The sequence below is a fragment of the Haliotis asinina genome, unplaced genomic scaffold (genome assembly GCF_037392515.1).
Source record: "Haliotis asinina isolate JCU_RB_2024 unplaced genomic scaffold, JCU_Hal_asi_v2 scaffold_21, whole genome shotgun sequence".
In the NCBI taxonomy this organism is placed as follows: Eukaryota; Metazoa; Mollusca; class Gastropoda; order Lepetellida; family Haliotidae; genus Haliotis; species Haliotis asinina.
The window spans coordinates 164889-176916 of record NW_027133893.1 but is presented as its reverse complement, the minus strand read 5'-3'; the positions used below and the strand labels follow the sequence as shown (position 1 = coordinate 176916).

The 12028-nt window shown below is 44.1% G+C and overlaps 1 protein-coding gene across 1 annotated transcript; it reads left to right on the top strand.

Moving 5' to 3' along the window:
* Positions 1-3968: 3968 nt before the first annotated feature.
* Positions 3969-5300, top strand: LOC137269972 (uncharacterized). Its single transcript, XM_067803804.1, has 2 exons — positions 3969-4207; positions 4355-5300. Exons 1-2 carry the CDS (start codon positions 3969-3971, stop codon positions 5298-5300), a joined length of 1185 nt encoding a protein of 394 aa, XP_067659905.1.
* Positions 5301-12028: the final 6728 nt, after the last annotated feature.

Genomic DNA, 12028 nt, shown 5'->3' with positions numbered 1-12028 from the left:
TAACCCAGTATTATTGCTAACAACTTGAAGGGTAGGGTTATGACCTTAGCCTAACCCAGTATTATTAGTAACAACTTGAAGGGTTAGGGGTATGACCTTGGCCTAACCCAGTACCATAAGTAACAACTTGCAGGGTTAGGGTTATGACCATAGCCTAACCCAGTATTATTAGTAACAACTTGAAGGGTTAGGGGTATGACCATAGTCTAATCCAGTATTATTAGTAACAACTTGAAGGGTTAGGGTTATGACCTTAGCCTAACCCAGTATTATTAGTAACAACTTGAAGGGTTAGGGTTATGACCATAGTCTAATCCAGTATTATTAGTAACAACTTGAAGGGTTAGGGTTATGACCATAGTCTAATCCAGTATTATTAGTAACAACTTGAAGGGTTAGGGTTATGACCATAGTCTAATCCAGTATTATTAGTAACAACTTGAAGGGTTAGGGTTATGACCATAGTCTAATCCAGTATTATTAGTAACAACTTGAAGGGTTAGGGGTATGACCATAGTCTAATCCAGTATTATTAGTAACAACTTGCAGGGTTAGGGGTATGACCATAGTCTAATCCAGTATTATTAGTAACAACTTGAAGGGTTAGGGGTATGACCATAGTCTAATCCAGTATTATTAGTAACAACTTGAAGGGTTAGGGTTATGACCTTGGCCTAACCCAGTACCATAAGTAACAACTTGCAGGGTTAGGGGTATGACCTTGGCCTAACCCAGTACCATAAGTAACAACTTGCAGGGTTAGGGTTATGACCATAGTCTAACCCAGTATTATTAGTAACAACTTGAAGGGTTAGGGTTATGACCATAGTCTAATCCAGTATTATTAGTAACAACTTGAAGGGTTAGGGGTATGACCGTAGCCTAACCCAGTACCATAAGTAACAACTTGCAGGGTTAGGGTTATGACCATAGCCTAACCCAGTATTATTAGTAACAACTTGAAGGGTTAGGGGTATGACCTTAGCCTAACCCAGTACCATACGTAACAACTTGCAGGGATAGGCATACGTCAGTTGTCGAGGATAGTACAAATAACAACTAAGTAATAACTTACGTTATTACGCTTCTCGGGACTGGTTCCGTCTGGCATCCCTGACTGCCTCGAGTCACGTATTTGAAGACACCATGCCAAAATGAAGGCATCTTCCACACAGTAAACATGGCACCTTCTGATGTCAGCATTCGCCAGAATGACAGATCTGTCCTTGGCTTTCTGTCCTAACTGAAGTCGACATTCCCTGGTGTTACATGTGGTCAGTACAACCATGAAGCAAACAGCTACCATTAAAGCCATCTGCAAAGTGCTACGTGAACACAGCGACCACATCACAAAGTGTTCACAGATGGTGTAGTATCCACACATTCATGAAGTGTTCACAGATGGTACAGTATCCACATGTTCATGGAGGACTCAGGCCAGAGTCTGCAACACCAATGTTACGACATCATCTTCTTGTGTAACCTGACGCTGTGTTTTGAATAGTTGATGACTGACAAGGACAACAAACCAAATATATGTTAAGTGATAGCTACATTAGGATGTGTTACGGTGACTTGAAATCAATAGTACATATTTAATGGGTGATCTAGAAGTTTTTGAAGAAAAGCAAATTAATATACATCTTAAATGATTACAACTTCTTGTTTATTGTATTAAGGAATTAAGAGTGACTACAACCAAATGGTGAGAAACGTATATACATGGTATGTTGTGACAAGCAACGGATTAGCATTAACAACACCATGTAAAGAATAATGAGTGGTACACATTTGGAGGCCAGTAGTGAACTAATGATGCTTTGATAGTCTATAGTTTGATGTGTTGTTCATAGGTCAACGGTATGTGTTATCCTTGGTCTCTGTTGATCAGATGTTTGTGGGGTTCATTCTCACTTATCCACCACCCTTTAGTTTTGACAAGGGATTAGATGGGATTAGTTGACACGGGTTAGTGATTACACTGCTCACTCTGAAAAATGGTCCTGGTGGGTGACACTAATTAGCTGATTTGCCCTGTTACAGTGAACAGTGTTCATGAACTTTAATTAAATTGTGTCGATTATGCTATTTGTGTTTTTTTAATTCAGTGAACACTTTTCACTATTACACGATTATAAAATGGTACATGAGGTTCTTTAAGGTCAGTCACGTTGGCTAACCAACAGGTTAATGTCCAGTTTGACAAGTGCCCTGGTGTGTTCACCCAGCTTTACACCATTCACGCATTTGTGGAAAATGAGATGTGCCCTTTGGTGTATGGTCTGCTCCCAGATAAAAAGCAGTCGACATATGAACGTTTCTTTGAAAATGTGAAGAATGTAGCGGCCTCTAAGAACATTGTATTGGATCCAGTGAGTGTGTTCACTGATTTTGAGTCAGCTGCTCAAAACGCCATCAAGATGACTTTTCAAAATGCCATATTAAAGGGTTGCTACTTTCACTTTAGCCAGAGTGTTTGGAGAAAAGTTCAGAAGCTTGGAATGGTAACTGAATATAAGGACAACCCGGTCGTCTTGTAAGACGAGCGATTGCTTTGCCCCTAGTACCAGTGGACTGTGTGAGTGATGTGTGGTGGCAGGCCCTGGACGATGCACCTCCTGGGGTGGAACAGTTTACAGACTATATGACATCGTACTGGGTGGAGGGTGACCATGGCAGGACCATGTGGAACCACTTCGCCACCGAAGGCCCCCGCACTACTAATCATGTTGAGGGCTGGCACAGGAAGCTTTCCTGTTTAGAAAACCATCCCAATATCTTCAAGATTATTGAATTCTTGAAAAAAGAACAATCTTACGTAGAGGCATCATGTATGCAATTAAGAGGAGGTGCCAAATATATCAATTTAACAGCAATTCTTGGCTGGCCATATGGATGTATATGCATATTGGGATGCAGTATCCCATGTAACAGGCTATTGAGGATTGTCATAGATATTGAATGTATTGTTAATTTTGATATTGTATGTATTGTTGAAATAAAAAAAAAATGTAGAAAGACTTACTTGTTTACTACTACATTCAAGGGGGGATCTTATTTCACAGGGAACAAAATTTCAGGGACATCTATTGTCTTGAGGATTATTCCGCTTCAGTGACTTGTCCACCTAGAACAATAGGTGGTGAATAAACGAGAAGACCCCGTTTGTGGCGGCAGGTTTCGATGGTTTCCGACAGTTTCTTTTTTGTGAAGTCCTGATTTCTGCTTGATATGACTTCGACATTTGTCAAACTTGCTGTATGGGGATGTTTTGCTAGTGATCTGAGAGGGCTTATTTACTGTCTGCCTTGGCTGTAGAGTTTTAAGTAGTTTTACGTGTGAACGGGGCGGGAGGTTTAACCTATATCAGAATCACCACACTCACAGTTAATCTTGTAAATCGCTTCTTTTTGGGGTTGTTTAGTGGAGGATGGACTATAACCATTGGCTTGGAGGATGGTCCTGAGAGTTGGACAGTCAGAGAAAATGCTGTCGGCGTCTGCTGATTTGATAGGATCTTGCGAATATCAGGAATGTTAATTCTAATGGGGGCGGCTTCTTCCTTCACTTTGTGTTTGTCCTAGAGAATGGTGGAAATGGTTCTCTTGACTAGGTTAGTGGGATACAGGTTGAGGTTAGAGTTGAAATGAATGTACTGGTCTGAGTGGGTGGGTCTTCTGCCGACTACGGTTTGGATTTTGTTGCTAGGGTCTCTGGATGCAAGGACATTTAGGAACGAGAGTTTGTTGTGTCGATTTGTTCTTACTACATGATCTCCCTGTTCAGGGTCAGGGTCACTGGCTTCATCAATAGTGCTCTTTGTTGGTTTTAGTTCCTTACTGGCCTCTTCCAGTTCTGTACCACTAGTTACTCTAGTATATGCTGTATATGGTGGGACTGCTGAAAGGTGAGTAGGGGACTGGTGGTGAACAAAGCATAAACATCATACATGTTTGTGTATCGTATCCATGGCTGACTTTCAGTATATTCCTCATCACCACCTGTCCCGTGCTCCCCCGTCAACAACCCCATCATCACCAGGCCCCTGCTCCCCCTTCAGCAGCCCCACAACCACCAGCCTCCTGCTTTCCCTTGAACAACCCCATCACCACCAGTCCCTTCTCCCCCTTTCAGCAGCCCCATCACCACCAGCCTCCTGCTTCACCTTCAGCAGCCCCATCACCACCAGTCCCCTGCTCCCCCTTCAGTAGGACCATCACCACCAGTTCCCTGCTCCCCCTTCAGCAGCACCATCACCACCAGCCTCTTGCCCCCCTACAGCAGCACAATCACCACCAGTCCCCTGCTCCCCTTCAGCAACCCCATCACCACCAGCCTCCTGTTCCCCCTTCAGCAGCACCATCACCACCAGTCCCTTGCTCCCCCTTCAGCAACGCCATCACCACCAGTCCCCTGCTCATCCTTCAACAGTGCCATCACCACAAACCCCTTGCCCCCCCCCCTTCAGCAACGCCATCACTACCAGCCCCCTGCTCCTCCTTCAGCAGCTCCATCACCACCAGCCTCCTGCCCCCCTTCAGCAGCCCCATCACCACCAGCCTCCTGCCCCCCCCCCCTTCAGCAGCCCCATCACCACCATTCCCCTGATCCCCCTTCAGCAACCCCATCACCACCAGCCTCCTGCCCCCCTTCAGCAGCCCCATCACCACCAGTCCCCTGATCCCCCTTCAGCAACGCCATCACCACAAACCCCCTGCCCCCCTCCCTTCCACAGCGCCATCACCACCAGCCCCCTGCTCCCCCTTCAGCAGCCCCATCACCACCAGTCCCCTGCTCCCCCTTCAGTAGGACCATCACCACCAGTTCCCTGCTCCCCCTTCAGCAGCACCATCACCACCAGCCTCTTGCCCCCCTACAGCAGCACAATCACCACCAGTCCCCTGCTCCCCTTCAGCAACCCCATCACCACCAGCCTCCTGCCCCCCTTCAGCAGCCCCATCACCACCAGTCCCCTGATCCCCCTTCAGCAACGCCATCACCACAAACCCCCTGCCCCCCCCCCCCTTCCACAGCGCCATCACCACCAGCCCCCTGCTCCCCCTTCAGCAACCCCATCACTACCAGCCTCCTGCTCCCCCTTCAGCAGCGCCATCACTACTAGCCCCCCGATCCCCCTTCAGCAACGCCATCACCACCAGTCCCCTGCTCCCCCTTCAGCAACTTCATCACCACCAGCCTCCTGCTCCCCCTTCAGCAGTCCTATCACACCCAGCCTCCAGCTCAAACTTCAACAGTCCCATCACCACCAGCATCCTGCCTGTTTCTCCGTTGTTTCTTGATGATGGCATCCTTTACGAATGTTTCCAATTCACATAAACCCCTTCAGCAACGCCATCACCACAAACCCCCTGCTCCCCCTTCAACAACGCCATCACCACCAGCCTCCTGCCCCCTTCAGCAGCCCCATCATCACCAGCCCCCTGCTCCCCCTTCAGCAGCGCCATCACCACCAGCCTCCTGCCCCCCTTCAGCAGGCCCATCACCACCAGGCAACAAATGACGTCTCTGTATAACTTCTGACAACCTGCTGAATATTTCAAAAAGTGGAAATCCATTCTCAAAGGTGAACGTAAAAATAATAAAATCTTAACTGTTCTTAAATGTCATTGGAATAACAAAAATCCAGGTGCAAATGTCTTTACTGTTGACTTGATCTAGAATAATACCGTTTAGGTACAAAAACTGAGAACTATCAGTTACTTTTCTAGAAGTTGCAAATAATAGGTATGACAAGTGTTTATGGATGATCAACTTCTCTTTTGTATCATAGCAACATTTTGGTATAGATACTTATACCATCATGTAAGACCATGGTTGTGAATGTTCAATAACCGATATGGTACATGGAAACAAATAATCTTATAACAAATATTCAGTGGGGTTAGCGGATTTATTTGAATTGGAAACATTCGTAAAGGATGCCATCATCAAGAAACAACGTGCTGTATCACTATTTTTCGTTTCTGAAAAAGAGTATGATACGGCCTGAATGTATGGATTTAAAAACATCCTAATTAGTTTGAGCCACCCCCTCGTGGTGGGTGCTGGGTAACGCCAAGAGCTCGCCGACACCCCTGTAGTGGACCCGGGGGGATATTTGGTCCACCAACCCCTTTGCCGTGGGTTGCGGCCCTGTGTCTTGGTCTTGCCAAGCCCTGTGCATGGAATCTATGTATATTTATCATTGCACAAGCATAATTTGAAATTGATGTAATTTTGGTCTTGCATTTATTTTTATAAACATGTTTGATTTGAATTATGACGTTTAGAACATTGCCTAGAGTCTTATGCCCAGAAGGGGATGGCTCATGGGCCAATCTCGTGGATAAATTATTCATAATTCTTCTACTGGAGTATATCATCCGGGTATCCTTGGTGCTGCAAGCTGGAGGACCGCTTGCTTTAGCATTCTCCTTGTGATACTTCGTGGTGGGTGGGGAGCTCGGATGATGAAACCTAAATAACCTTGGCTTACGAAACCTCCACTAAAAAGAGCAAACGTCCTCTTGAAAATGACCCTGTTGATGACCTCAGACCGTCTAAACACACTGACTACTGGCCACGTTTTATCGTCATCGAGACCAAATATAATTCACCTTTAAAGTTAAACCCGTTTCCGGTGTCTAAAGGTATCCAAGGCATTGCCGTTGACGTAAAGAAAATTAGAAAATTACGTTCTTGTGCAGTGTTGATCGAGTGCACCAAAAAGGCAACAGTCAACGAACCTTTTGAACACCGACACTTTCGTTGGCACTCCGGTTACCGTCACGGCCCACAAAAATACTGAACACGAGTAAGGGAATCGTACGTGATCGAGATCGCTTGCTGGCAGACATGTCTGAATTTGATATCGCTTCCGAAATGAAAGATCAGTGTGTATTATATGTCAAACGTTTCACAACCCGTAAAAACTATTCAAAGTAATACCTATCTGTTTTCATTCTCCTCACCTACTGCTCCAACATCACTTAAAGCTGGGGGCACCCGTGGCGAGCCACCTCCTCGTGGTGGGTGCTGGGTAACGCTAAGAGCTCGCCAACACCCCCGTAGTGGACCCGGGGGGATATTTGGTCCACCAACCCGTTTGCCGTGGGTTGCGGCCCGTGTCGGCGGAGGAAGGGATCCTGGTGGTTGAGGGCAATAGGAGCTTGCAACCGTGATCCTGTTGCTCAATACACCACTTTGGCCCTGACTTCGCCTAGACGGGTGGTCGAATGGGTCCGGTTCGACCAATCGGCTGGTCATGCCAAGCCATGTGCATGGAATCTATGTATATTTATCATTGCACAAGCATAATTTGAAATTGATGTAATTTTGGTCTTGCACTTATTTTTATAAACATGTTTGATTTGAATTATGACGTTCAAAACTTTGCCTAGAGTCTTATGCCCAGAAGGCGATAGCTCATGGGCCAATCTGGTGGATCAATTATTCATAATTCTTCTGCTGGAGTATATCATCCGGGTATCCTTGGTGCTGCAAGCTGGAGGCCCGCTTGCTTTAGCATTGTCCTTGTGATACTCCGTGGTGGGTGGGGAGCTCGGATGATGAAACCTAAATAACTCACCTTGGCTTACGAAACCTCCACTAAAAAGAGCAAACGTCCTTACCTAAAAAAACGAAACTTACCTACAGTAATTGTACTCCCTTTCCCGGACCCCGCGCTTCCGGACCCAGACGAAGAATTTTCCATTTGGTGTGAAATGAGTAATTACCCATCAAAACATTAAGGACACCTGTTAATATGTCGGCCCAAAGTGCATTTGTTACTTACCCATCAAAACAATGAGGACACATGTCACTTCAGTTGTGGCAGGTGTGAGAACATCTCATCAGTTACGAAAACATATTGTACTGCATATAACATCCCGTGACATTTCTGTAGACAGGCATTGGGCATAATGGTAGGTCAGTCTGCTAAAAGCTAAAAAGGCCACTGTTTGATTGCAGCCGAGAAGTGTGAAATTTCCAATTTAAAGAAAACCATCCTTCAGCCAGTTTAGACCACATCAACAAACAATTCGAGAAATGTCCTTACAATACTTGGACCGATGGCCCCTAGTATGGTGATCTACTCTCAGTTGTTGGTGATCTATATAGCCTGTTTGTATATTGTATTGTCTGAATAGGGATATTAGTTTTAAGTTGTCACGCTAGTTTTATTTCTTATTTTGATATTCTAGTTGTTCTACTGTCCTTCGTCGACAGTTTTTATCATATATCAGATTCCTTTTTTAAGAATGCTCACGTCACGATATGGCTGCAGTACTGCCGATGTGACGTTAAATATTAACTCACTCACTCACTACAATACTTAGATTCATGATTGGTCTGGTTTGAGATTGGGCTGCATTTAAAGATAATAATGTTTCAATACTGTCTGCCAGTGCCTCCATCCTATTAGATGATAGGTTCAGTTTGTTTTTCCAAAGCCTCATTCCTTGCATCCTTTCCATGGGAACGTCTTCTCTATGCCGCCTTAAATTGTATTTCCTAGTAGCTTGTTGCTCAACAGATGCTTTCTTTATGGCATCTTGCAAATTTGTCAGTCGTTTTCTGATTAGTCTCCTTGCCATGTGATCGTCCCAAAGTCCGTCAAGGAAAATGTCTGTTAATATACTTTGAATAACCAGTTATAGCATTCGTCCGCTAATGAAAGTAACCTATCTGTATAGCTTTGCACCACCTCGCTTCTAGTCTGCTTTATCTTTTTCAGTTTTTGTTGGGCTTATTGTACATCACTTAGGTCATCTTTGAGTTGCGCCCAAGTAATATCAGGGTTTTCCCTCACTTTCTGAACGAAAACGTCTGCAGAAGGTCCGACCGCTGTTTGGATTGATAAGGTACATTTTCCTTTATCTGACGCATTGACAGAAATGCATGCCTTTTCCACCTCTTCAATCCAATCTGTAAACTGTTTGTACCCCTACCCCGAAAAAAACAGTCCCTGTGCCTGTATCGCTTTCTCCATCCTCGCCAAGTGGGATGCAACTAAATCGGCGGGTAGATCTGGCACTCTATCATTCCCTTCAGCCATTTCGTTGTGATCTTTCACTCCTTATCTCCTTATCCTAATTAACGTCCCTTCCGTGCCTCTGTTTGTCTTCGTTCCCCTTTCCTTCTGCTATTTCTTTTTTTCAATACTTCCTCTCTATCGTGTTGTTGCTCCTGCCACCTTCTTTCTTTCAACGTAAAATATGCTTGTAATATATGTTCGGGGACATTATTTTACTTGTAATTCCCTTCTATTTTCTGAACGTGATCCAAGACCTGAGGTTGAGTCTGTTAGTTTCCCCAAGTTTCCCTCTATTATCCCTGCACTCATCCTTATTTCATAGTTTACCCATTCCTTAAATGTTTTCGGGATAAGCCTACTGCTCATACTATTTCCCGTGGTTCCCTTTTTGTACTATCTTTCTTTCCCTATAAAATCAACTCATGCCTGACGAAAATTACCAACCAACGAACAAATCTGAAAATGAATGATAGAGCTTTCTGAGTGGATTTGTCACAGCAAATTACTAACCATAACAAAATTGGGGGCCCTTCCGGGATACAATTCATTTAACATTTTAGACCCACTGTGAAATCTATTTCAAATTATTGCAATTTTGCAACAAGATAATTGTGGAATCAGCAAAATGGTGTTTGAACTTGAGACATTTGTATTGTCTCCTGACCCTGAGACAGTCAGTCAGTTGTGCACATCAGATTTGTTGCAGATTTCTTCACATCCCAAACTTGATGCCAAACCTGCAGTGAAACAGTGCTTCCAAACCTGCAGTGAAACAGTGCTGCCAAACCTGCAGTGAAACAGTGCTGCCAAACCTGCAGTGAAACAGTGCTGCAGGAAATTTCAGATTTTGGAAATTGTACCGATGAGCATGATGTTTCGGTTCAAGAGGAATGTTCAGATCAACTGGTATTGATTGGATCATTTGGAAGAAACTTGAAATTCAGTTACAAATTCAAAAAGAAGAAAATAGAAAACAGGAAAAACTGAAAAGGAAGGAAACTGAAAAAGAAATGAAAAAGTTAGAGATTATTAACCCTAACATGTGTAACTGATAGTGAAGGTTATGGTGTGAATGCACCAATTACAAAGAAGGAGGCACAGAGTCAACTGGTTATGCTATTCTTCTAACACATTTCTACATTATTTCAAAGACAGCAACTTTTTTACAGAAAATATACAACAATGTGGATCTGCAAATATGTTTCAATATGTAATTGTCTAATTTTGAGAAACATTATCACTCCAATGGTTCGTAAAGACACCTACTTTGACTTAATTTATCATGTTTATATGCTTGGTGGGACTTGCATGTTTAATCTACACATGGAGAAATAAACTCAGAATTTAGCATTACCACCCAAATGATTTGGTACTATGAAACATTCTCATCGATGGGAAAGCCTGTGTGAGTGTTAAAAGGTTACCCAGTTATGGCAGAAACTCCAAGATTGGTAAAGTGATATAGATTTGAATTTCACAAAACAACAGTCTCTTCTTGGATTTCATCGTAAATAAATAAATAACTATCCAGTTAATGTGATCCCCATATTTTTCAAAATGCTATCTCTGATTGTAAAACATCCAGAAATATGCCAACATTCCAGTTCATACAACAAACACTTAATGTTACAATTTAATGAAGAGTGCAGCAAAGCTGAGCTCTAGGATTGGTCGACAAGTCACAACCTGTTTAACCACTGCTTTAGTAATGTCAGTATTACATGCTCTGTCTAACTAAACTTCACTTCATCTCTACCCTGATGTAAATGATGTTTGTCCATGCTGCCCGAGAAATGATCCAAACAGGATAATGCTGGTTTAATTGGTCTGGTATATATACATATGGAAATTAATTAAGCAACACCAAATTCAAAGACACATAAAAACTTAACAAAGTTTAACGAAGTAATTTTGATGATTGATTATTCAATTTTGATGTATTGACATACAGCATGAGCTTTTCATGGGTTGATATGACGCGCGTGAAGCTTGCACAGCGCACGTGCATTGCTTTAACCTCAACTTTCGAAAAATGCACTTTTTCCCTGGGGTGTTTACAAGCGCAGGTTGTCGATTGCATTCGGTTTTTCATTCATTTCAATGTCATGGCACGTAGGAAATTATCAGAGGCCACTCGTTGGCAAATAATCGGCATGAGGAATGCTGGTATGTCTCTAAGACAAATCGGGACTCAAATCGGACGACATCATTCCATAATTTCAAAACTTTTGAAAAAATACCGGGCCACTAATGAAGTTAAAGACCTGCCTAGACCAGGAAGACCCAGGAAGACCACAGTCCGGGAGGACAGAGCTTTACTGAGACTTGTACGGCGCAGGTCCTTCGACTCGAGCTCTCGGTTGAGACAGGAGTGGCTTCCAGGGAGACCCATCTCGAACAGGACTGTTCGGAATCGTCTGAAAGCTGCAGGATACCGGGCAAGGAGGCCAATCAAGCGACCCAGACTGTCTCCAGCCCATAAGGCAGCCCGACTGGCCTGGTGTAATGACCGTTTGCACTGGAACATTGCCTCTTGGAGGAAGGTCCATTTCTCAGATGAGAGCCGGTTCTTGCTGCACATGGTGGACGGTCGTACTCGGGTCTGGAGGCAGAGGAACACAGCAATGGCTCCACGGAACATCCAGGAGACTGTGGCCTTTGGGGGAGGTTCCGTTATGGTATGGGGGTGCATTTCCATGAACTGCAAGTTGGATATCATTACCATCCGTGGCAACCTTAACGGTGTTCGTTACCAACAGGAGGTTCTTGACAGGGCTGTGGTACCTCATTTTGAGAACCATCCTCTGGCAACGAGACCCATATTTATGGACGACAATGCTAGACCTCACAGGGCGCATGCTGTAAATGATTTTTTGCGGCAAAATGCAATTGACAGAATTCCATGGCCTGCCATGAGCCCTGACCTCAACCCCATTGAACATTTGTGGGACTTTATTGGCCGTCGTGTGAGGCAGAGAGACCCACCAGTCC